The sequence below is a fragment of the Hypanus sabinus genome, chromosome 15, assembly GCF_030144855.1.
Source record: "Hypanus sabinus isolate sHypSab1 chromosome 15, sHypSab1.hap1, whole genome shotgun sequence".
In the NCBI taxonomy this organism is placed as follows: Eukaryota; Metazoa; Chordata; class Chondrichthyes; order Myliobatiformes; family Dasyatidae; genus Hypanus; species Hypanus sabinus.
In genome coordinates this window covers 26,414,398-26,440,792 of record NC_082720.1, presented here as the reverse complement: position 1 = coordinate 26,440,792, position 26,395 = coordinate 26,414,398, and the positions used below count along the sequence as shown (strand labels likewise).

General features: G+C 39.9%; 1 protein-coding gene across 1 annotated transcript; it reads right to left on the bottom strand.

Annotated features, from left to right (window-relative positions):
- Positions 1 to 5,289: 5,289 nt before the first annotated feature.
- LOC132405136 (uncharacterized) lies at positions 5,290 to 8,424 on the bottom strand. Its single transcript, XM_059989836.1, has 2 exons — positions 8,218 to 8,424; positions 5,290 to 7,939 (listed from the first exon to the last, which is right to left on the bottom strand). The coding sequence occupies exon 2, from the start codon at positions 7,770 to 7,772 to the stop codon at positions 6,006 to 6,008; it is 1,767 nt and encodes a 588-aa protein (XP_059845819.1). The 5' UTR covers positions 7,773 to 7,939; positions 8,218 to 8,424; the 3' UTR covers positions 5,290 to 6,005.
- Between the last annotated feature and the right edge of the window lie 17,971 nt (positions 8,425 to 26,395).

Genomic DNA, 26,395 nt, shown 5'->3' with positions numbered 1-26,395 from the left:
GACGGTCCCATTGTACATACTATTTATTATAAATTACTATAAATTGGACATTGCACATTTAGACAGAGACGTATGTAAAGATCTTTTACTCCTCATGTATATGAAGGATGTAAGTAATAAGGTCAATTTAATTCATAAAATACAATGTGATAAGTGGTTACAAGATTTGCTTTCACGATACTCTATAGGGTATAAATTTCATCTAGTATAATTTACAATTTTTAAATTTAGAAGTGCATTGGAATTGAAAAGTTGGCGACTCAACGTATTTTCAACATTACAGTTCCAACCCATCCTCGGCGTCAGTCTAAATTGTGTGTTACGCTCTTGGATTAGATATTGAACCCATAATTCAAGAAAGGCAACAGGAATTTCCACTTTGCCATAAACAGGACCAGATAGGAGCACTCTGAGGACTGCTAATGGCCAGATCTTTGTTCACTGTTACTTTTGCTTGTTTTTGCCTCCCCTTGCTTGCAACACTGTCAGGCACAGAAACAGCAGCCTCTGGTGTGCTTTAGGTTCCCTGTTCTCTTGTCCATTTTTTTTCTTGTTATGTGGATAAATACAAAGAGGTTTGGAAGTTATCCGACTGATTTTTTGTATTCATTCGGATCCGATGAGCACATGACCCAAAGATGGAGAAGTCCACCTGCACAATAGACTCAACTCCTCCCCTTGGGAACAGAGATATCATCCTATAATTGTTGGCTTTTACATTCAAATTTATGCTTGTATCAATAAAGACAGAATTTCTTCCCTATGTTCAAGTTATAAAGTTAATCTGAACAAAAAAAAAATCAGCTGAAGCATTTCTTACACAAATCAATTCCTAGCAAATTGTACACTTGACAAAATTATGTGTAATGCCCTGGTTAAGATTTCTACTGCAATGCAGTGGGGTATTTTTATTTTTAGCAGTTTTCTATAAACACAGTGTGTCCTATTAATAAGCTTCATAGGCTAGTGCTTTGGCTTCAGCTTAAGATAAGGAGCCATTTTTTCTGACTTAGGAATGCTGAGTCATCCAATCGGGTTTGCCTTGGTGACCTGTTCTAACATTTTGCCCAGTGAGATGTGATGGATGATTCGAGAGAGCTATGCAGGATTAGATTTCTGAAGGACAGTAGTCTGGTTTTGGGGTCTTTTGGCAGGAGATGTGGGGTGGACCACAAGGGAAGATGCTCGCAGAATGCTGCTGGAAGGAGAGACCCCGTTGTAAAAAGTGCTTTGTGCAGATCAGTGGTTCAAAGGAGGATGTTCCTATACTCCTGGGTTAGCCATCTTGTTTGAGGTTGTCTTTGAGGGAAGTTCAAACGGTGGCTGGTGCCTTTCATGCAGAATGGGGGTTTAGGGCGTGAGTAAAGTTTTACACCTGACTACTTCAGAAATGAGCTCCAACGTTTATGTGCATATTTAGACTGGTTTAACTGTAATGAGTCCTTTTATTTTACTTCTCTTTTTCTGCTATCTGTCTGATAAAGGTGAGATGTTGGTGGTAAGTATATTTCCTTTGTAATTTTATGCTGGTGTATGATCTGTTATTTTCCTGGTGAATGATAACTGTATATGGGGCAGTATTTACACAACATTCACTACAATTCACGTCCCTCCCCGGAACATTACAATTTTCCTCTTTGGTTGAACCCAAATCATCCTGACCCTGGAGGTGTGTTACTTATGGAAGGTGGTCTTCTCACCACTGAATCACATGACTGTTAGCTAGCGAGCCAGGTTTGTATATGATCCCTGGTGAGAGGGTTACATATGAAACCCAAGTTCTTACAAAGCTGTGTCTCCCATTTATTTTTAAATTGATTTTATACAAATAAATTGAAAAGGGTACAGAAATTCAAAAATTTGCCTGATAACATCCATGAAGCAATATATCATGAAAGTCCATTGCTTTGGATTGCTTTCCTGCATTAACTTTTGTCTTTGCAGCTAAATAGTCTGAATGTTTCATTTGATTTGCTCTGCAATTTATTAGCTTGAGATAGTGCAGTCATTGCTCAAGGATGTTAATTAAGACGCCCAGCCAAAACATATGGACTTATAACTGGGACTCTTTAAGTGAGTGAGTTCAGCCTTCCATGTATTTGAAGTTAAATTACTTGCAGAATGCTAATGGAAGATGTATTAACACAACTCTTACATTCTGTTGCACATGGAAGTAAATCAAAAAGCCTTATATTTTATGTGTATGTGTGCAATGAACATACACTGCTAAAAAATGAAATATATAAATAATATAATTATTTATTGATCTAAATTGTCTTAGATTTTAATATTTAAAGGAAGACAACAATCACACTATCTTGAAGTGGTTAATCCCTAAAGTGTTTTCTGTGGACTCAATTACAGCAGAATTTCACCAAATAATATGGGGCATCTACTGTTAATGGGTGTACCACCTCCTGCTTGTCACATCTGAAAAATAAATTTTATAATAATGCAATCTATAAGATCACTTTAATACTTAAAAAAACTTATTTCTTATAGATCAGTTCCACCTATTCATTCCATCCTTCAGTTCTCCATTTACAGCTAATTAACAGCCCCTTAGACACGGAGGCACTCTGGGAAACTAAAAGTGAACTGCTGGAGGAACTCAGCAGATCAGGGAGCATCAATGGAGGTAGAGGGTCAAGATCCTGAAATGGTCCGAGATGCTAAGCATTAAGAGTCAAGGTCCTGATGCAGGTTCTTGACCTGAAACTTTAACCATCTCTCTCTTCTCTTTTGATGCTGCCTGTTCCACTGAGTTCCTCCAGTAGTTTGTTTCTTGCTCCACATCCCAGCAGTTTCTCGTGTCTCCTTGAAGATTCTGCAGGTGGGGACTGGTGACCGGATCTACCAACAGAACATGAACATCAATGGATTGTGAGCAGATTGACCATCAAGGTGGCAGTGGTTCCTGCAGAAGGATGGTATTGGTGGCTGAAGTGATTCATTGCAAATAATGCTAGATTTTCATAAAAATGCCAATATTCTAGTCTAGTATCAGCATGAATTCTTACACAGCTATCAATGGTACAAACCTGGCACATTGGAAATGTAGATAGGATGAATGAGAATGCTTGTCTGATTATCCATTCATTAACTTGGAAAAATTTGGATGAAATTGAACACTTAAGCACTTTTGACCTGGAAGAATATGATTTTTGATCAGAATCACCATAAGAATATTAATGTAGAATTTGATGGTGCACATCAATTCTTGGTTTGCACTTCCATCAATACTTTAAAATCTGAGAGAATTAAAAAAAACCTTGTACTGCTGAATTCATTATGTAATGCAGACTGTAAAGATTACCTCATAGAAAATTAAATTGTAGTGGATGCTGGAAAACTGAAACAAAACAGAATCACAGAAAATGCTCGATATATTTAATAGTTCAGTAAGTCTGCAGAGAGAGAAAAACATAGTTTCTGTTGTTAGCAGTAGCATTTTATCTGAGCTAGAGCAAGGTCAGAGGAACAACAGGATTGAAGCACAGAGGCAGATATTAAGTGGGAGTGGTGAAGAAAACAAAAGGTAAGTTCCATGATAAATTAGATGGAAGAAGATAAAAGTGACAAACAAATAGTTTATTTTGGAAGGCATGTACAGGGCTGTGTCTCTGGTAAATGGTGATAGTAGGATTATTACCAGCCACTTCTGTCTGAGAAAATGTGGGATTTATGATCTAAGATAGTTGAATTCATTGTTGGCTCAAGCAGCCTGTAGAGTGTTTCATCAAAGATGAGGTGTTATTTTTTCGGTTTCTACTAAGCTTCCTTAGATCAGCATTCGAAAGCCTCAGTGAAAGAAAGTGCAAGTATGCTGGATAATTTGTAAGACAAAACAAATGAATGCCAAAGGTCATATTAATGGTCTGAATGGAAGTTGCCTGCATTTTGCTGAATGAGCCAGTGCTATATCTCTCCAGTGCAGGCAGTATTGACAGTCATTTGCACTTTTCTACATTCTACTCCAGCGCAACACCCTTCTATCCATCCCCTTTGCTTGCCTGCTTCTGGTTTAAAAGCTATTTATAACTAAATCATTCAAAGCTAATGAATAGTCATTGACCTGAAATGTTAATCTTGCTTTTCTCTCCAATATTTTTCATTTTCTATTTGGTACTTACCTAGCAATGTGACCTTTATTACAGTATTCTGGAAGAGCAATAGCAAATCAGGGAGGATGTTTTTTTTATGATTTCTTAATGTCTCAGGATTTGGACAGCATTTATTACAAGTTCCTAATACCATTAATAACATGGTGGGGAGTCATCTTCACAAACCAGGCCATTTCCTCTGGGGAAAGCATTTCCATTATGCTGTAAGGGAGTGAATTCTAGGATGTAGAGATTTAAGACAAAGTCAGAACTTTGTAACTTTTAGGGGAATCTGCAGGTAAAGGAGTTCTAAAGCACCTGTTCCCTTCGCTCTTCTTGGTGGCACAAGCTGTGATTTTAAGAGGTGCTGTTGGAGCAGTCTAGGTGAATAATGATATTCTAGGGCGGATAGGATGCCAATTACGGAGGCTGCTTTGTCCTGGAATGGAGTTAAGCATCTTGACAGTGTTGGCATTACACTGCTGAAGGCAAAAGGATAGTATTTTATCACACTTGTGACATGTGCCTTGCAGATGAAAAGAAGGGTCTGGATTATCAGGAAATAAATTACTAGCAATAGGAGTCTCAGTCCTTGTAGACAATGTCATGTGGCTCATCTAATAAAGTGACTGACCAGTGTTAACCTCCAGAGTATTGATGATGGAATTTTTTTGGTAATAGTAGGACCACTGGATATTAAGGGTAGATGCTAATACATTCCAAAGAAACACACACAACATTCTGGAGGAACTCAGTAGGTAAGGCAGCATCTATGGAGAGGAATAAACAATCACCCTTTCTCCAGCATGTTATGTGTATTACTCTGGATTATAAAGAAGACACAATAGCACCTCTACTTTCTTAGAAGTTCTATTACCCTTCAACCATCAGGCTCTTGAACCAGTGTGGATAATTTCATACACCTCAACTCTGAAATGATTCCACAACCTATGGACTCACTTTAAAGAACTTTACAACTCAATATTATTTATTTACATACAGTATTTATTCTTTTTATCATCTTTATTTGTATTTGCACAGTTTGACTTCTTTTGCACGTTGGTTGTTTGTATTTCTTTGCTTGACTGTAGTTTTTCATTGATTCTATTGTACTTTTTTGTTCTACTAACAATGCCTGCAAGAAAAAGAATCTCAGATTGCATATGGTGACTGTCACGTTCTCCTTCGGGTGTAACGAAACGCCGAATTTAACGTCCGGATAAACCACAGTTAATAAGAACCAGATCGCAGTAAGATTAACCATTTACTGTTCACTCTTCACATTAACATATGGTGAAAACTGTTGATAAAACAATACAAGATTGATACAGTATTTGTTCCTTCCTTAATATCACATTTCAAGTGTAAATACTTGCAAAGGTGACTATAACTACATTACACTAAGGTGCAGTATACAGGGAGAGTTTACCTGCTCCATTCACTACTTTAAATACACTTCCATGCAAACTATCCGCGACTCTTTAACTAACGAAAGCATAAACATTATCTACCGACGTTACCTCTAACAGGATCACTATTAACATCTTAGTTCAATATATCGATTATCTATTAACTTACAGCGTTGCTCTCACTGTGATTTCTCATGCCTGCAAAACTGCTTGTGCTCAGGTGAGCCTCGTGGAAAGCCCCCACCCTCGCGCTAATTTCAAACCGGTGTTTTCCCACAAGACGCGGCGAAACCGGATGTGACGTCATCGCATGCCGATATATTTTACATGCAATGAATATACTTTAAACACTTCTAATTCTAACTAGAAAATACTATTGAATGAATTACTAAGCGAAAATATTATAAACTAAATAACTGTCGTAAAGACAGCACACTCCCCGCTTGACCTTCGTAAGGTCACAATGAGCAGAGTACAAAACTTAGTCTCTTAATCAGTCATTGGGTAGAAGTAGAATAACTTCTGTAACTGGCCTTTGGTAAATTTTCACATCGCCTTGGTCGGTAGTCTTCAATTCGATCTTCCTGACATGTCCATCCTCGCTGGGGAATGTAGCAGTGATTCTGGCCGTTGGCCAGCTGTTGCGGGTGGCTTGCTTGTCCCTGAGCAGGACTAAGTCTTCAACTTGAAGATTCCTGTGGGGTTCTGTCCACTTTTGTCTCTGTTGCAACAAAGGTAGATATTTTTGTCTCCAGCGGGACCAGAACTGATTTGCCAGAGCCTGGACTTGTCTCCATTGCTTTGTGTACAAATCCTTGTCTGAGAAGTCTCCTGGTGGAGGAGGTGCTCCTGCCTTCTGCGTAAGGAGCGTTGATGGCGAAAGTATAAAGGGGTTTTCTGGGTCAGAAGACACAGGTAGGAATGATTGTGCGTTTATAATGGCTGTGACTTCTGCCATTAGGGTGCACAGTACCTCGTGGGCCAATCGGGTGCGTTGCTGTATCTCAGGTTTCCTTTTCCAGGTTTTCCGTAAGGACGTGAACCGTTTGACTGCCTGCTCTTTGTTATCTGGTGAGCGCTGGCGTGGTTCTCTGATTGGCAATGGGGCAACCCCATTATTTGCTTCATCTCTGAAGACCTTGGTGTCTTTGGGTTTTAAAGAAATGGTATCTTGAGCTGATTGTGCAAGTTTGTTGTCATACTTCGTTAGAGCGAAGACTGACTGGCCCAGCGACTCGTCGCTTGCCTCGCGCTTGTTAACGCCTTGTTGTGCTTCTTTAGGGTACACCTCAGTGAGGCAGATCTCGGAACAAGAACGGCTTGACTGAGTTTGACCGCAAACTTCTGTACAGTTCGAGCTGACAATTGTTGTCCTGGAGTGAACCTCTCCCTCCCCGCCGTCCTGTTGTGGGGGTGAAGGAGCGTTGTCGGTTCTTTCATTCTTGACTTCATCACGGAGCCGTGAGGGTAAATTTCCTTCCTCGTATGGATGTGATGCAATCGTGACTCTCTGAGGTTCCTCGTAGCTGGGGAAGTTATCGAATACGTATGGAGAGGGGAGACGAGCCTGCCTGTCTATTTGAGATTGTACATAGTCGCTTGTGCGTTCCAGTCTGGTCCTTTCTAAAGTAGATCTTGCTGCGGTCAGATCACGCGACCCTTCAGCTTCTTCTATGTACTTTGCTTCCACCCTGGCAGCTTCTCTTTCTCCTTCTAGCTGCAGCACATGCAACTCTCTCGATATTTTTGCCATTTCCAACTGGGTTTCGGCTTCTCTGGCGGCCTCTTCTCTTTGTCTGGCAGCCTCTTCGGCTTCTCTGGCAGCCTCTTCTCTGGCAGCCTTTTCTTTCTGGATTTCGGCTTCTTTGGTGGCCAGTTTCATTTTCAAAACTGCTTCTTGTCTGGCGTAACGCAGTAGCGCCTTGGCGGCTTCTGCCTTTCTGGCGGCCCTTTCGGCTTCTCTGGCAGCCTTTTCTTTCTGGATTTCGGCTTCTCTGGTGGCCAGTTTCATTTTCAAAACTGCTTCTTGTTTGGCGTAATGCAGTCGCACCTTGGCGGCTTCTGCCTTGGCTCTTGCCTGTGTGGACTTTCTTGATGTCGTTCTACTGCCCTTGTCGCTGGGCGCCATCGACTTGATCCCGGATCGAGCTGACATTGCAGCACTTGGAACACCTGATAACGCCTGGGTGGGCTTACTTGATGTCGGTTTACTGCCCTTGTCGCTGGGCGGCGTCGACTTGATGCTGGATAGAGCTGACATTGCAGCACTTGAAACACCTGATAATGCCGCTTTTTCACTGTCACGTTCTCCTTCGGGTGTAACGAAACGCCGAATTTAACGTCCGGATAAACCACAGTTAATAAGAACCAGATCGCAGTAAGATTAACCATTTACTGTTCACTCTTCACATTAACATATGGTGAAAACTGTTGATAAAACAATACAAGATTGATACAGTATTTGTTCCTTCCTTAATATCACATTTCAAGTGTAAATACTTGCAAAGGTGACTATAACTACATTACACTAAGGTGCAGTATACAGGGAGAGTTTACCTGCTCCATTCACTACTTTAAATACACTTCCATGCAAACTATCCGCGACTCTTTAACTAACGAAAGCATAAACATTATCTACCGACGTTACCTCTAACAGGATCACTATTAACATCTTAGTTCAATATATCGATTATCTATTAACTTACAGCGTTGCTCTCACTGTGATTTCTCATGCCTGCAAAACTGCTTGTGCTCAGGTGAGCCTCGTGGAAAGCCCCCACCCTCGCGCTAATTTCAAACCGGTGTTTTCCCACAAGACGCGGCGAAACCGGATGTGACGTCATCGCATGCCGATATATTTTACATGCAATGAATATACTTTAAACACTTCTAATTCTAACTAGAAAATACTATTGAATGAATTACTAAGCGAAAATATTATAAACTAAATAACTGTCGTAAAGACAGCACAGTGACATTGATAATAAATGTACTTTGAACTTTGAATCCAACTCCTGTACCGAAAGTATCGTGGGATTCTACCAGATGAGGAAAGTAGGCATCCATTCTTTAAGATTGTGTCTGCCATTCTGATGTGTCGACTATTACCCATTCATCCATCTTTTGGAAGATCAAAATTGAGAACATACAACAGCATGAAGCCATGTACTTTCCCTTATTATCAGTGGGTTGCTTAGTAACTCAATCAAGACATAATTAGAAATTTTGTCCACTTCTTTCTGCAATAAATAGATATCCCTCTTTGTAACTGGATTGAGAAATATAAAGGTAAATTGTGTTGGGCCCTGCTTTGTCCAAGCACTACCTTTGGAGGGTAAAAATAATATGGCAATGTTATTCCAAGGCACAGATCACTGCAGTCACTTAGAAAATCACTGGATTTGGAAGAAGGACCACAAATGCTTGGGCTGTGATGTATGGGAGATTGGACAAAGGAGTAGTTTGGTAAAAAGGAGCAGGCCTGCAATATACAAACAGATCACTCACAGTTCCTGCTTGGAATTAAAGCTCAGTGAACATTTGTGTACGCTGGGGATACCATTGTGTTTGCTGAAGCTCAGCTCCTATAAAGAGATCAGTACTTAATACTGTGACTGCATTACATATAATTTTTATTTACACTTCAGATGTTAATATAAATAAAATTGGTAATCTGAAAAATGTTCAGATGTGAAGCAGTGCAATCAGAATCTCTCAGTATGGAACATTCCATTCTTAGGTTTAAGAAAACAGAAACTGTTGTGTATTTAATATTTCCGTGATATTTGAGTAATCTTGTATATTAATTGTTTGATTAAGCCTTCTTGTTTGTTTAAATAATTAATGACAGGTTATACATATAAATACTTGACTTGTATACTTCATCATGCTACCATGAGATAAATGTGCGTCTTGCTTAAAGTAAACATGCAGCTAGACTCACATTTTGGACTCGTGTTTTCTCCTTTGAATTAGTTTAGTATAGTGAAGGTACAAAACAAAACATTGGCGACGAGGTATTTTAAAAACAAACCCGAGACGGCTTCGACCTGTTGAAGCTCAGCCCAACTTTTGAACTAAAAAAAAGAAAGGCAAGTAAAAACCACAGCTCAACAGCTGCAGAGATGTTTGAGTTTAAAAAAGCAGTGCGGCACATGTTCTTCAGAAGGGAAGACATGATCGAGAATTTAAAAAAGTCAGAAAATGGAAGGATTCACAGGTTTATTAAGAGTGAGTAGCAGATGATAATAATCATTTAAAAAGAGCATAAATAGCTGGCTACATCAGAAAGATTGATGAGTTTGATTACACAATGGGTAACTGACTCATGTATACTGAGCTAATTGAACTATATTTTGAAACAAATGAAATAGTCGATGAGAAACGAGTACCATTTTTGCTGAGTGCATTGGTTTTAAAGACATACAGTTTGCTTTGAAGTTTGACTGCTTATTGTAGATTTCACAGAGGACTGTTGACTCTATGTCTTCTGTGAGCTTAAGGAAATACCTTAAGACTTAAGATCTATGGCTTAAGTTTATTTATCATGTGTACATTGGAACATGCAGTGAAATGTGCTATTTGCATTAACAACCAACACACCTGAGAGTGTGTCACTATACATTCCAGTGCCAACATTGCCTACGCACAATACTCAACAGAACAACACAGAGCACAACAAGCAACATAGCAACAACAGCAAAACAACCTCCATTCTTCTCTCCGATCCATGCACATACACAGTCCTCTAACCCCACGACTGGTAGTCTTCTTTGACTCTCAGTCACCAGCAGGTCTGGATACACAGACATTGGACTTTCAAGTGCCACAGCAGACTCACAGAGATTTTCAGACCCACGGCTTTGGCCAATGGTCCTTGATTTCTAAATTTCTGATTCATCTGTCAGTTCTCGATCCTGGGCATCAACCCCAGGACCTGCCAATCACTGAACACCAGGCTCTGAGACCAATGTTGGGACCCCAAAGTACTAGGCCTCAAACTCCAGTCTCACTTATTCGCAAACACAGGGGATCATCAAACCTCATTTTTCCTGTCTGCATGAAACTACCTCTCTGGAGCCTGGACAATTTGCTGACAATTTTTTGTCCACGCTGGTCTGCCAGCCTGACATTTGGCCGGACACCCTGACCTGGCCCACAGATGTCCTACATCTGTGTCACTGATCTTTGAATGTGGAGCGGAGACTTAAGAATCTCGTCTGTCCTCTAATTCCCTTACATTCTTGTCTTAAACCTTAATCTGACCCTTAACTCCCCTCTCCAATCCAAAACAATCCACACAAATCCAAAATCCTACTAATAGGCATCCATTAGTCTCATGAGACCATAGATTTGTGCCTTAGAAGGTTTTTTCAGGGCGCAGGCCTGGGCAGGGTTGTATGGGAGACTGACAGTTGCCCAAGCTGCAAGCCTTCCCCTCGCCACGCCACTGATGTAGTCCAAGGGAAGGGCACTAGGACCCATGAAGCTTGGCATCGGTGTCGTTGCAGAGCAATGTGTTGTTAAGTGCCTTGTTCAAGGACACAAACATGCTGCCTCAGCTGAGGCTCAAACCAGTGACCTTCAGGTTACTAGTCCGATGCCTTGTCCACTAGGCCACGCGCCAACACATCTTACTAAAAATCCTACTAAAAACAACTAAAACTTAGCCACAACCTCAGCAGTGTTTAAATTTTAAATGAATGACATGTTTTTTTTTACCTGGATTTCTATTTGTTTTTTTTTGCACTCAGTTTACTTTTAGGAACTGTAATCCCTGAACATTGGTAATTTGGTCTCGTGATGCTTTTCCGATTTCTTTCTACTTATCCTCCTTTTTCCTTTAGTATACCATTTTCACTTAATTTGATTGGTATTTGATTCATCGTCCTATATTCCCACCTATTCTTCAGCCTAGAAACTCTTCCACCCTTAAAGATATGCAGAAGATATATCTCTGTTGAACAAGGCCCTGTTTCCTTTTTCCGGCCAAGCTACAGTTTTTCTCCCTTTAGCTCTCATGTAAGGGATATGCTCATTTAAAGAAAAATCTAGCACTTTGGTTCCCTCAAGATTGTTTGTCACTCCAGCAATACAGTGCATATCGGGAAAATGACCAGTGGTAAGTGACATCAGGTTACCAGCTCTCTATAGAAGAACCAGATACTGGACTACCAATTCACTTGATAATTATTAGAGCCACCCATCCAAAAAATCCAACAAAGCTTTATCTACAACCTCCTGTGACTCACACACAACTCACAGCTCACCCACAATTGCACTATTACACCACGGCTGCCTACTCATAATTTGGAAGGGACTTCTCTTTCTTTTAAAGGAGAAGGTTGCTCACAATTTCGGCCTGAAGCAGGCAGATTGATATTGCTGTGACTCAGTCCTTGGGTAAGCTGTGTACTACCGATCTCTAGCCCTGCTGTTATATTGACAGACTCATGAATTCACTGTGGCTGAAGGTAAGCATCTGTACAATATTTATTTATTGAGATACAATGTGGAAAAGATCCTTCCAGACCTTTGAACCACGTCACCCAACAATCCCAGCTTAATCATGGTAAAATTTACAATGACCAATTAACCTTGAAGCCCATATGTCTTTGGACTGTGGGAGGAAACCAGCACATCCAGAAGAAAAAACATGCATTCTACAGGGAGGACATATAGACTCCTTACAGATGATGCTGGAATTGAACTCTGAACTCTGATGCCCCAAGCTGTAACCATTAACCACAATGTCACCGTAGTCCCCAAATGTTATTATTAAAGTTTACATCTCCTCATGTCTTTGTATTCCTGTCTCTGTCTAGTAGCATGCCTTATAGCTACACTCTTCATACTGTGACTATCAGATCCTAGTGCATATGAAACCCTTTGTATAAGTATGACTCTCATGCAGAAAGCTGCCTGGCACCAATGGACTTCAGCAGAACAGGTCTGGAGACATGGAACTTAATGTGCTAACTCTTCAGAGGTTGAGATTGCACGCCAGTCAAAAGAGTTAGATGAGGACTATGATGAGGTGATTGCCAGGAGAAGACATGATTCAGATACAGGGGGAAGGTGCTTGATACATGATAAGGTCTTGTCTGTCCTACTCCAGACATCCACATGTTTTTTGCCAGGGGACCTAATTAGTCAACAAACTGGACCCACTTCTGGGTTCTAAGTTTCCTTATCAATCGCCAAATAACAATTCCCTGTTGCTATCCAAGCTTAGCTTGTTAGCAGCCCGGCACCAGCCGTAACTTGACAGAGAATTCTACTATTGGCCAGGTTTCAAAGCCAGGATGGCAGGAATATGATCAGTTGTCTTCCTGAATGCAGAGTGTCCTGCCTAGGGGTCTTTCAGTGAGATAAAAGCTCCTGTGTATTTAATATTTCAATAGTATTTGGGTAATATTATAAATATGTTGTTTGATTAAGCATTGTTGTTTGTTTAAAAATTTGTTAAGGGTTATATGTAAAAAAATAAGTGAATTACATACGTCATGATGCCACCACGTGATACGTACACACCTCGCTTAAAGTAAAAACAAACGTACATGAGTTATCTCCCGGCTTCCTTGTTTTATTTTCAATTAGATTTTATCCTTTGGAGTTACAAAACATAAGTGTGATGAGTAAGTTTTAAATTAACCCAAGATGACTACCTACCTGTCAAAGCACAGCAAGACATTAGAGTTTAAGAAAAAACAATGCAGCACATGTTTCTTCAGGAAAGGAGACAGTAAGGATTGAGTTTTAAAAAAGCAGAAAATGGACAAATTCATGGGTTCATAAACAAGGAGAAAAAGGGTGATAATAAACATAAATTTAAAAAAGCGAATTGGCTGGCTGCATCCGAAAAGTATGTGCATGAGTGCATTATGGGGAAAAGCATACAGTTTGCTTGGATGTTTGACTGTTCCAATCAAACCAGCCAAAATAAGATTTGCTGATAATTGTGAAAGTAATTGAAGAAGTTGTCTGTGCATTGTCAGTTCAGTGCTGGGCTTAATGATGCACCAAGAAATCATTTAGTTTGTGGAATACTACAAGAAAGCTTTCAAAAATTAGCTCCTAACTGAAACATAACACATTTAAAAGAGAAGTTTAGAACTGCTGTTTCAATGGAAACCACAGGCAGAGACACAATTGAGTTACAATCAGGAATGAAAGTAAGCATGAACAAAATTCCAGTGTCGAAACAGAAGCTTGCTTTGTCAAACAAATTGTGTTACATTATGGCAGGGGTCATGTGCACCAAAACTTCCAGGACATGTGCAAAGAGCATGTTGGAAAGGCACAAATAAATGGACTGCACTGGGAAAGATAAAAGATAAAGAGTCAAGTTGCAATTTCAAAAAGAGCATTCATCTGCATGCTGTTGATGACAAATCTGATAATGCTGAGAGTGATACAGCACTTAGTAGCATTGAGATTTACAATGAGAAAGTTAACAATAGACAAGCAATATGGCCGACACCAGAAGAAATGGTAAATTAATTAAAATGGAATTGGAGACTGGCTGCTTCAGTAATCCCACAAAATGAGTTTGAATGGCATTTCCAGAACCCTAAACTGAAGCCTGTAGATATCCAACTAAGAACTTATTCTGGAGGAAAGATAACTTCTATGGGAATGACATTTGTAAGAGTGAAATATAACAACCGACAAGCCATATTGAGCTTGTATGTGATAAAAACTGGAAGGCCAGCATTGTGGAGATGTGAAAGACTGAGACAACTATAACTTGATTGGAGGTCCATCCACTATTTGCACGCCATATTCCCTGATATAGAGTCAACTGGAAGTGACTTAAGAAAGGTACAGTAGGATAGCAAAGCAGTGTTCAAGGATGGCATTGGAAAACTCAAACAAATCAAAGGTAAAATAGTGTTAAATGAAAATGCCACACCCAAGATTTCCTTATACCATTCATAAAAAGTAGCCAGTGAGCTAGATCACATGGAGGCTGAAGAGATTCTTTGTAAAGATCTGTAAATCTGTGGAATTTTGTTGCCACTGTGGAGGCCATCATCGCGTGTTTTTAAGGCAGAGATAGATACATTCTTGATTAGTTAGGACATCAAAGGGTATGGGGTGAAGTCAGGGGGGTGGGGATGACTGGAAAAATTGGATCAGCCCATGATTGAATGGCAGAGCTGACTTAATGGGCCAAATAGCCTACTTCTACTCCTATATCTTAGGGTCTAGAGATGAGTGGAGCCCATGGAGAATGCCATTAGTCTCAGTAGCCAAGAAGAATGGGCCTATCAGAATCTGTAGTGATTTTAACTCACCATCAACCCAGCACTGAACGTACTCTGCTCAGGATAGAGGGCATCTTTGCAAACTGTTCTGGAGGGGAACACTTCAGCAAAGTTGACTTAGCTGAGTCCTACTTCCAGGAGACAGAAGAAGAGTCCAAAGCATTTTTCACCATAAAGAGCTTTATCGCTATGATAGTCTTATTTGTGGAGTAACATCTGCCCCTGAATTTCGGCAGTAATCTATGGACCAGGTGCTGCAAAGCTGTCCAGGTACTCAGTGTTACTTGGATGACATCATTGTTACCGGTAAAAGTGACAAGGAACATCTCAACAATCTCAGGACAGTGATAAAAAAATTAGAAGGTTGTGGGTTCAATGCACAATGCAACAAGATGAGAGTTCTTCAAATCAAGCATCACTTACTGTGGTCACAGTATTGAAGCACAAAGATTACACAAGTGTGCTGAGAAAATTCAAGCAGTGGTAGATTTTCCAAGGCCAAGATATATGTTACAGTTGTAGTCCTTTTTGGAATTTGTCATTTACTATTGTAAGTTCTTGCCAAGTCTGACTACTGTGCTCCACCCCTTGAACTCATTACTACAGATCAGGAAAAAATGGCAATGGACGAAGTAGTGTGTGGTGGCTTTCAAAAAGACAAAGGAAATAGTGATGTCAGACACTGTACTCACACATTATGATCCACATCATCCAGTGAAGCTTGCCTGTGATGTCTAGTCCTTTGGTATGGGGGTAGTCATCTCACATGTCATGAGTGATGGTTGAGAATGCCTCATTGCCTTTGCATCATGTTTCCGTCCCACTGCAGGGAAAAAGTACACACAGATTGATAGAAAGGCCTTGAGTCTAGCTTGGCGTGTAACATGTTTCAATCAGCACTTGTATGGAAGTGAGTTTACCCTCATTTCTGATCATCAACCACTAGTGTCCATTTTCAATCCACAGATGGGTGTTCAATTGACCTCAGAAGCATGGGCTCTTGGAGAACATATTACAAGATCAAATTCATTACTGGGTTGATGCTGATGTATTGTCCATTTACCCTTGGAGATAGAAATACCTGAAAAAATTATGAAAGAAAACACTCCTTCTGACATATTCTCCAAAACATAAATCAAAAATCTTCCTATTATGCAGAGATGATCCAAAGGGAAACCAAAAATGACCCAAAATAGACTTAGGTCTACAAGGCCACCCAAAGTGGCTGGAATGTGCAGCAGAAATTGCAGTTCCCCAAGTTTTTATCAGCACTGGATGAACTTGACTATGAAAGACAATTGATGTACCATCCAGCTGAAAGCTAAAGTGATGGGGAAGCTATATGCTGGTCATCCAGGTGTGGACCAAATGAGAATGTTGGCTCATTGCTTTGTCTGGTGGCCTGGGAAAGGTCAGTACATTGGGTAGCTTGCCGTGCACTGCTCAGGGTGCCAACACATCCAGAGGATGCCAAGGGCAGCGCCTCTTCATCCCTGGGAATAGCCTTCATTGTCCTGCTATTCGATACATGTTGATTTTGCCAGACCATTCACGGGTACAAATTTTCTGGTAGGAGTGAACACAGCTATAAAGTAGCTGGAAGTGTTCCTAATTGTCTCCGCCACAGCCTTGCGTACTGTTCATGTATTGAGAAGCCTCTTTTCGAGGACTGGTATTCCAGAACACTTGGTCTATGACAATGGACCACAGTTTGTTTCAAAACAGTTTCAGTCATGTCTGAAAGTGAATGGTTTGCCTGAAAGGTTTGTGCAGAATCTAAAGGACGCACGGAGAGCAATGTCAGCAGAACACACTACGGTAATACTGAATCAGAAGTTTGCCAATTTCCTCCTTGCATGTCACAGTGCAACACAATCCACAACCAATGGCTGACCAGCTATGCCATTTCTGGGTGGCACCTTGCATACACGCTTGGACTTCCTCAAACACAATCTCAGAAGGAGTGTGCAGGGCAAATAGCCGAGACAAATTGTGGGCTTCTCAAACAAGGAGGTTTGATGCTTCACCAACACGAGAAAATCTGCAGGTGCTGGAAATCCAAAGCAATGCACTCATAATGCTGGAGGAGCTCATTTTGTGCATATGACTTTGGATTACCAGCATCTGCAGGTTGTTTTGTAGGCCGGATGAGTTCCTGCAGCATTTTGGCAATGTTTCACTCCAAGACAAGCAGTCCTGTTGAGGGACTACAGAGGTGATGAAAAGTTGGGATTTGGGAATATTGAGCACAGAAATGGACCACTCTCCTACACAGTGGAGACTGTGTTTGGTATCATCTAGATATGACACCTTGATCAGTTGAAGAGTGCAGAATCAATTGTTAGAGAAGAAAGGTGGCTAGAGGTGTCAGAACCCCTTTGTTCAGTCCCAGAGTCAACCCTACAACCACCATGGAGGAGGCCCCAGAACAGTCCACTGTACTCTTCTACAGATGCTACCTGGTCTGTGAGTTCCTCCAGTATTTTATCAGTGTTTCTCAGATTTCCAGCATCTGCAAATCTTCTCGTTTGTGATAGGAGTGTGATATATTTAATATTTCAATGGTATTTGAGTAATATTGTAAATATTTTGTTTAATTTAGCATTAAATGATTCGTTGCAGGTTATATATAAAAATAGGTGAATTGCCTACATTGTGATGCTACCATATCATACATGAGCTCCTGACTTAAAGTGAAGATGAACATACCTGCCTCCCTTGATTTCTTTTCAATTAGTTTTTATGTTTTAGAGTTACAAAATACAGCAAAAACTGCTGCCCTCCCTCTGGGAGTTATTGCTGCCATCCACTAACCCCACTCCAGCCATGCCCTTCATTTTCACCCTTAAGCTAGCCTAACTCAGGCTGCTGATACCCATCCAGACTCGTACACCTGGACCTATAACTTCACGTGATCACCCTCATAGTTATCTGTTGCCATTTCTGTAGCAAGAGATCAACTTGCTTTCTGATTGAGAAGGTAGCTTGTGGGAAGGCAACTGAGCACGTAAAGGCACTGGCAGTTCAGCTTATTCCATTATGAATAGTTAACATGGGCATTGTGTACTAAATCTGAATTGTGAATGTTCTGATTTCATGTTTGCACACATTGATGAAAGTCATTTCCTCCCTGCTGCTGTCATGTCAACTGCAGGGTAAGCAATATAACTACTATTGACTGGAGGAGGTTGAGATAAGAATAAAAACTGTGGGAAAATGTGCAGTCTTTTCTCATTGGCAGTGGTGACTCTAGCTAGATATATTATCTTGCCGTGATCATGGCTACCTTCCCATGAGATTGCAGAGGTGACCCTTCAAAACTTACTGTGGTGGCTTTGCAGAAGGAAATTGTGAACTTGTGTTAACAAATAAAACAAGTCCTTTTAGCCATGTGCATACAAAAGGCATCTTTAAAACATTGTAATAATTGAACCAATTGAGGGATCTTCCATAAAACTACACTGGATTGTTTAAAGTTATTGTACTCTGCAGCATTACTAAAAGCACTACAAAAGGAGCCTATACAAAAAGAAGGGGAAATGTCTCTCTCAAAGCCAAGGAGAGAAAAAATAACTAGGAAAATCTGTTGAAATATCTTTGAAAGTAATGTAGCCATAAAGAATGTTTGCAGGTATTATAGGACAAAATGAAGACATGATGCAATGAAAATCACTACATATAGGTTAACATAGTAACTCAATGCAGGCTGAAGAACACTAATGCTCTTACCTTGTTTAGCACCCATAGAAAATATTTGAGAAAGTGGCTGAAATGAAAGTGACTGAATTTACTTTTTGAATTCTATTGTATTGATTGTGACTGTTTCACTTGGTTGATTTCTGTTGGTGATGGTGACAGTCTTTTCATTTTTATACTCCAGTATCCCAGATAAAGGGACCAGTGAAGTGGCTGGCTGCTGGGTGGGAGTGGAGCACTTCTGCAATTGACACACTGTGATAGCTACCCTGTCCTAGTAAAATACAGGATACAATATGCTATTACAAAATATAGATTCATAAAGCATGGCAAAATGCCATTTGGCCCACTAATCCCAGGCTGACCACCGATCACCCATTTACACTAATGCTATATTAAACATACAGTAGTTTTATTTTCTCCAAATATCCACCAAATTTGCCTGGATTCCTCATCAGCGCACAAGGGCAATCTGCAATGTCCAAGTAATTTACCAACCAGCACATCTTTGGGATATGGAAGGAAGCTGGAGCTCCTGAGTAAAGCCATGCAGTCTTAGGGAGAACCCAAGAACTCCACACAGACAGCACCAAAGGTCAAGATTGAATATGGTGCTGTGATGAAACAGCTCTACTTGCTGCACCACCTATATAGCCAGATTGTTCTTGGCTTTGAGTTGTAACTATCTAAGATAGACACTGAAAGCTTTTCTCAGGAATTCTTCTTTCACATCCCAAAGATGTGCAGGTTAGTAGGTTACTTCATCACATGTGTATAATTGGGTAGCGTGAGCTCATTTATCTATCTCTAAGTAAAATAAAAGATTGGATTGGAGGGAATTAATAATACAAGGACAATACTAAATCAAAGATTCAAGGAGGTTTCTGGTATCATTTTGAGTAATTAGAAAGATATAATCTGTAGTGTAACATATTAACCCAGCCTTGCCCTCTATAATTTGTTCCTTTACTTCGCATAGTGGAAGATAAGTTAGCTATAACCTAGCAGATTTCCTGAGGATATTAATTATTTTTTCTCTATCATCAACTTGTATATCCTTTAGCTATTTGAGACAACATTAATATGATCTACTTTCCGAAAATTGAAATGTATATTTAATGTCAGGAATTTGAGAATTTCCTTGGGGCTTCTACTGTCCTACCATAGATATGACGTTCATTTAATTGGAATCTCATTGACATGGATAACCAGCATTGCCAATGAACATCCACCAAAGGGTGATGATTATGTGTCAGGGTTCTAAATATTTGTAACTTCACTAGTCTGAGATCAACAATGGAAAATAACAGAGAAAATGTTTTAATTACTTATAATCTCCCCCCCACAACTGTCTCTTTAAAATTCAAGATGACCAAATGTTGTTAAGGTGATATGGAAGTTCAAGTTTGTTCTAGTTAACTTGTTTCTTGCTGCAGGAATCACAGCCTTAGCCATATGTGTTATTCATACTGACTCCAAATATCCCAGCTCACTTGAAACATATACACAATAACAATTGTGTTGGACAGAATTTATATCAGTTTGTTGTTGTCAGAAAAGCTCAGGGGAAGGTAAATCTACAAACCACAAAATAGAAGAACAGGTTCACAGGCTCAGCAGAGAGAAAATACACAGATCTACCAACACTGACAGCAATCTCGCATGCAAAGTGAATTGAGAGAAGTGCTGTCTGTTGTTGTCAGAGCAAAATTCTTGCAATTAAGTAAGTGCCAAATTGTACAGTCTTCTGGTCACTGTGCGGTCTTCTGATTATCGTGCGGTCTACTGGTCACCGTGTGGTCTTCTGGTCATTGTGCGGTCTTGCAGTCATTGTGTGGTCTTCCGGTCATCGTGCGGTCTTCTGGTCATTGTGCAGTCTTCTGGCCTTTATTCCTGCAGGTACTGAAACATACAGGGATTTATTTTGGACCATGAAAACTTATTTACGAGGCCAGGACTCTCAGTACCAGAGATATCTAACTTCTCATTGGCTTTGTGACCTATCCAGCCAAATGGTGGTTGTTGGTCCTATCTACTGGGATTCTGCATTTGATACCTACTTACCTAACCTACCATTACAAACAGAAAATATGAAACATATTATTGAATTTTTTTTCTAAGAAGTACTACTGCTTCATCTCTCAGAGAAATGAAGGACTGGCAGTTCTCCAAGTTAGCCACATTTCCAACTTGGATTCTGATATCCCAGCTGCAAGGCACCTCAGCACCTACGATACAGATGGAACCAGGAATATGTAACTGAGGGGATCTTTCTGGGGCAGGTCAGCACTGCAGGTCATTAATTGGTACATTTTGAACAAAGAATTGTTCTGCAATATCTGATCTGATGAGTACCTATTCTTCCTATGACATTAAGTGCATATTTATTTAATTAATCATAGTAGAACTTCAATATTATAAGACCGTAAGATATAGGAGCAGAATACCAGCCCTTCAAGTCTGCTCCGCCAATCAGTCATGGGCTGATCCAATTCTTCCAGTCATCCCCACTCCCCTGCCTCTCCTCATACCCTTTGATGCCCTGGCTAATCAAGAACCTATCTATCTCTGCCCTAAGTGCACCCAATGACTTGGCCTCCACAGCCACTTGTGACAATAAATTCCACAGATTTACCTCACTCTGACTGAAGTAATTTATCTGCATCTTTGTTCTAAATGGACGTCCTTCAATCCAGAAGTCATGCCCTCTTATCCTTGACTCCCCTACCATTGGAAATAACTGCGATATCTAATCTGTTTAGGCCTCTTAACGTTTGGAATGTTTCTATAAGATCCCCCTCATTCTCCTAAACTTTAGGGAATACAGCCCAAGAGCTGCCAGATGTTCCTCATACAGCAACCCTTTTTTATACAATAGAAAGTACTATAGTTATTGTATATGGATGCAGCTGCTTGCATCTTTCTTTTCAGGAATGGTCTGGGGCAGAGTTGCCTTTAGTAAGTGATAATTTATTTCATGTCCTGAGCTTTCAGCCAGTATCTAACGCTGCCTGCAATGCTGGATAAGTTGTGATGACTTCTATCATTTCTTGGATCACCTTTGTATTGAAACAGAGAGCTTCTCGTGTCTTTACTATCAACCTCCATGTTACATATTGACTCTGTGGTCCACTCTTTTAAACTTTCGAGATTCAGGTTTTCTCTACGTTTTAAATGTGTTGACCTGTGTGCTACATTTAAAATGCTCTCTGGTGACTCTTCCAAAGAGCAATTCCATTTCACAGTGATCTTGTGTATTTGCTATTGCTTTTTCCCCAAAGCTGAAGCTCTTCTGGCCCCTGCATCTGCATTGCTGTGTGATTATTGACACCTCTAATGGGGCTAAAATCATAGATCCATAAAATAGAAATGACACAGGAGACCATTTGGCCCACTGAACCTGTGCTAACTGAGAAACGGATCCCAGCCCAATTCCAAACTTGAATATTTCATTATTTTGGCTCCAATTTCCACCCTTCTGTTAGAAATCCATTGACTCCCACTGTGAGGTTCTCCCACTCTGCTTACTGTTATGCCGCAGTAGAATTTTCTCAGTTTTTATGGATCCATCTTAATCTGCACTAACGATGACATATCCCCACAAATACTCCCCTCTATGTGTTATAGTTGATAGGGCTTTTATTGCACCATTGTATTATAGTGGATCATTACCGTTTCCCACACTTCTATTCTCAACCTTCTATTCCAGCACCTTCTAAGAGATCATCCTTCATAATTCCTGAAACATTACATGGGATTCCTTCTCCAGAAACAACTTATCTTACTGTTCCCCTTCAACATTTCCATCAGATTATTCCCTCCATGACTCCCTAGTCCACTATTCACTCTCCAAAACATTCTCACCTTTACACACCTTCTCACACAATCTAAAGAGGTGTAGCACTCTTCCTTTTAACTTCTACTTTTCCATCACTACCCATGGACCTAAACACTTGTTCTAAGTAAAGTAGTCACACACATCAATAACTTCAGATAACCAGCCTTTCCAGATTGTTTCAGAACTGACCAATTTGTCTCATTACCTCTGTCTGTCAATGAACCTCCTGAGTATTTTCATCATTTTCTTTCATTTCAGATTTCCAGCAAGTGAAGTGCTTTCCATCTTACAGTCTAACATGGTTTTCATTCTCTCTCTCTTATTCCTCTCTGTTTCCATCACCATTAGATAGATGCACCACAATTAAGACTTCACCACATGCACTCAGCCAGCACCGGCACTTTTCTGTCTTTACCATATCACAGATATTCTGCGTTTTCCTTCCATCCTTCTTCCTTTTCTAACATTTCCCAATTCCAATAACATGTCAAATGTTTTTGCTCTCTGCAGATACTGCCTAACATGCTGACCATCTTCAGCACTTCTCTGATTGTTATTTTACACTGCAGAACGTACACCTTTGCTGCACACAGCCCATGGCCCTGCAGCTCTTTACTCTTTAAGAATATATCCATATATTGAGGACTAACACCATCACCCTCTAGGTGATAAAAACTTTTCCTTATCTCCCCAATTCCGTTATTACCAATTACTTTTAAATCTATGCGCCCGACATTTCATCCTTCAACTAAGGGAAATGAATCCTTTTTCGTTACAATATCCAGTCCCGGGATAATTTTATTCACCTTGAATAAGTTCCTCTTCAGCAACCTGCATTCCAAAGAGAGCAGCTTCAGCTTATCTAACCCATCCTCACTGCTAAATTTCACAGGCCTGACAGCATCTTTGCTAATTGTCTCTGCATTCCCTCCATTGTAACCACATCTTTTCCGTAATACGGTGTCCAGAAGTACCTGCAGTTAAGTTGTGATCCCACTGGCATGATTTACTGTTTAGGCAGGATCTCCCTGATCTTTTATTTGTTGCCTTAGCCATTGAAGTCAAAAATTCTATGTATCTTTTTAATGAACTTATCAACTTTCTCTGTTGCTTTTCAGGATCTGTGGACACACAATCCAGAGTCCTTCTATTACTTCACTACACTCAGTATTCTCCCATGGTAAAGCAGCTGCCTTAGAACTTTAGAAATCCGAGTTCAAACCTTACCTCTGGAGCTGGCTGTGTGGAATTTTCATTATCATCCTGTGACCATGTGGGATTTCTCCAGATGCTCCAATTTCCTCCCACGTGCAGGTCGATGGGCTAATTGGTCATTGTAAGTTGTTTTGACTGTTAAAGTAATTGGTAGGATATGGGAGGAATTGAAATAAATGTAGGGAGGACAAAATAAAATGAGTGTAGAATTAATGTAAACAATTGCTCGATGGTCAGCACGGCCTCACTAGGCTGAATGGCAGAGAAAGGTGCATGACTCCATGAGCACTGATCAATTCCAAACATAAGTTTACAACCAAAGTTAAGCTACCAAGCTCATAATCACATGGCCTACTCATTTTCTTTTGTCCTCTGGGGTACCAATCTTTAGTCAGGAAGGTTGAGGAGTGATGGTTAGAACCTTCACAATTTGTTTCATTGACTCTCCTTTAACAATTAGGCATAAAATTCATCCTGGCATGATAACTTGTTCGTTTATCAATGTTAAATTGTGTCCACCCTCTAATATAGACAGCATATAGAATGGTACAGCATAGGAACAGGCTTTTGATTGGCAATCAGATGGATGACCATACCCTTCTGCCTACTCATGTCCATATCCTTCCATTTTCCTCACCTTCATATACTTATCTAAGTGTCTCTTAAAAATCTCTATTGTGTTGGAATTTCCCACCATCCCAGGCAGCACATTCCAGACACCTACCATTCTCTGTGTAAAAACCTTGCTCCTCATATTGATTTTGAGAGTACCCTCTCTCCCCTTAAATGCATACCTCTAATACTAAACATTTCAACCCTGTGTAAAAAATACTGTCTGTCTACTCTGTTTATACCTCTCATAATCTTATAAACTTCTATCAGACCTCTCGTCAGCCATAAAAAGTGAAGCCTAGTTTGTCCAACTTCCTATTATAGCACATGCTCACTAATCCAGACAGTACCCTGGTAAACCTCTTCCGCACCCTCTCCAAAGCCACGACATCCTTTACATTATGGGGCAGCCAGAAATGTATGCAACTGTCCAGTTGCAGCCTAACTAGAGTTTTATAAAGCTGCAACATAACATCCTAACTTTTGAACTCAACTGCCTTGACTAATAAAGGCAAACATTTCACATGGCTTCTTAACCACCCTATCAACCTGTGTAGCCACATTCAGGAAGCTCTGAACTTGGACCCCAGGATCCCTCTGCTTATCAACTGTCTCTTTGCATATGACCTACCAATGTGCAACACTTCACATTTGGCCATGTTAAACTCCATCTGCCATTTCTTTGCCCAAATTTGCAACTGCTCTATATCACACTGTATCATTACCAGTTTTCTACACCATCCACAATACCACCAATCTTTGTATCATCTGCAAACTTACTAACCAAACCCTCTAATGTACATTTACAGTTTATGTGATTATAAAACTTCTTTGACCCAAAATGTTGACTGTCCACTTCCCCCAAAGATGTTGCCTGACTTGCTGAGTTCCTCCAATATTTCATGCATTTTGATTTTCTTTGCTTCTTGGGAATAATTTCCTCATAATCAAATTTGGACTTGATGGAGCTAATTCCATAGAAATGCAAGTAGAGCTAACAAAAGTACAGCGAGGTACAGATATTCATATAAAGTTGGTATTTTTCTCAGGGTCAAACTGTCTAATACTAGAGTGCATGCATTGAATTTGAAAGGGGGGGGGGGTTAATGGAGATATACAAGCAAGTTTGTTTTTACACAGAGAGTGAGAGGTACCTTCAATGCACTGTGAAGGTGATGGTGGAAGCAGCTAGAGATGATTCAGAGCCTCTTAGGTAAGCACTTAAATATACAGAAAATGGAGAGATATGGACCATGAGGAGGCAGAAAGGATTAATTTTATTTGCTATCATTAGTTTAATTAGTTCTACACAACGTTGTGAGCGGAATGTCTTGTATTCTGCTATTTATTCAGTGTTCTATGTTAAAGCAGTTTAACCTTGCTACCTCAAAATGTCTTGGACAGCACTGGTAATGTAATCTGGAAAACACCAAGTAATCAGCATAGATTTTTGAAATTATTGGTTATGATCAGAAACCTGCATGATTATAGAAATATGATTATAGAATTATAATTATTCAGAAAATATTATTTAATTCTGTTTTTTTAATTCATTGGATAAAGCTCTGCATGCTGCTTTGAGGGGGAGGTTTATACATGTAAGATTAACATTATATTAGATGCTCTATTAAAATATGTAAGAATTGTTATAAATTAAAGATGTACTAGGATTAAGCAATAGGTAGATTACACTGGGCTCTGCATAAACCATCCATTTGCTGGAGCATACTTCTTAAACCACTCTTAATGATGCTTACTTTTTACTAAATGATGGATTTTAATGTGAGTTAAAATGTAGATAATGATATTAGAAAAGAAAATATGAAACACTGCACAAACAATTTGAAAGGACTTGTCTTGAATATCTGGGATAGGAAACTAAAAATGGGCATACACCACCTAAACAGGGCATTTCGCTGACTCAAATTAACAATTGATTCATATAAACACTGAAAACAAAAAGAATTCACATAATAATATCTAAGAAAATGATCTTATAATCATGTAAAATTTATTACTCTGCACCATTTTCATACTTAATTGCCAGGAAATGCAGTACTGCTGTTGCTCCTGAAGACTTGATCAGTAGGGTTCATTCTGGGGATATGTAACAAGGCTGGAATAGAAGAGTTGGTTTCAAGATTGCTTTATGTCAGTTGGATAGGACAGGGTCTGAGGGCAGAGTGGCCATTTGGAGGTGATTGTTGTCAGTCCAGTGGGAGCAAACTGACTGAAATGTATGGTATAAGGAAA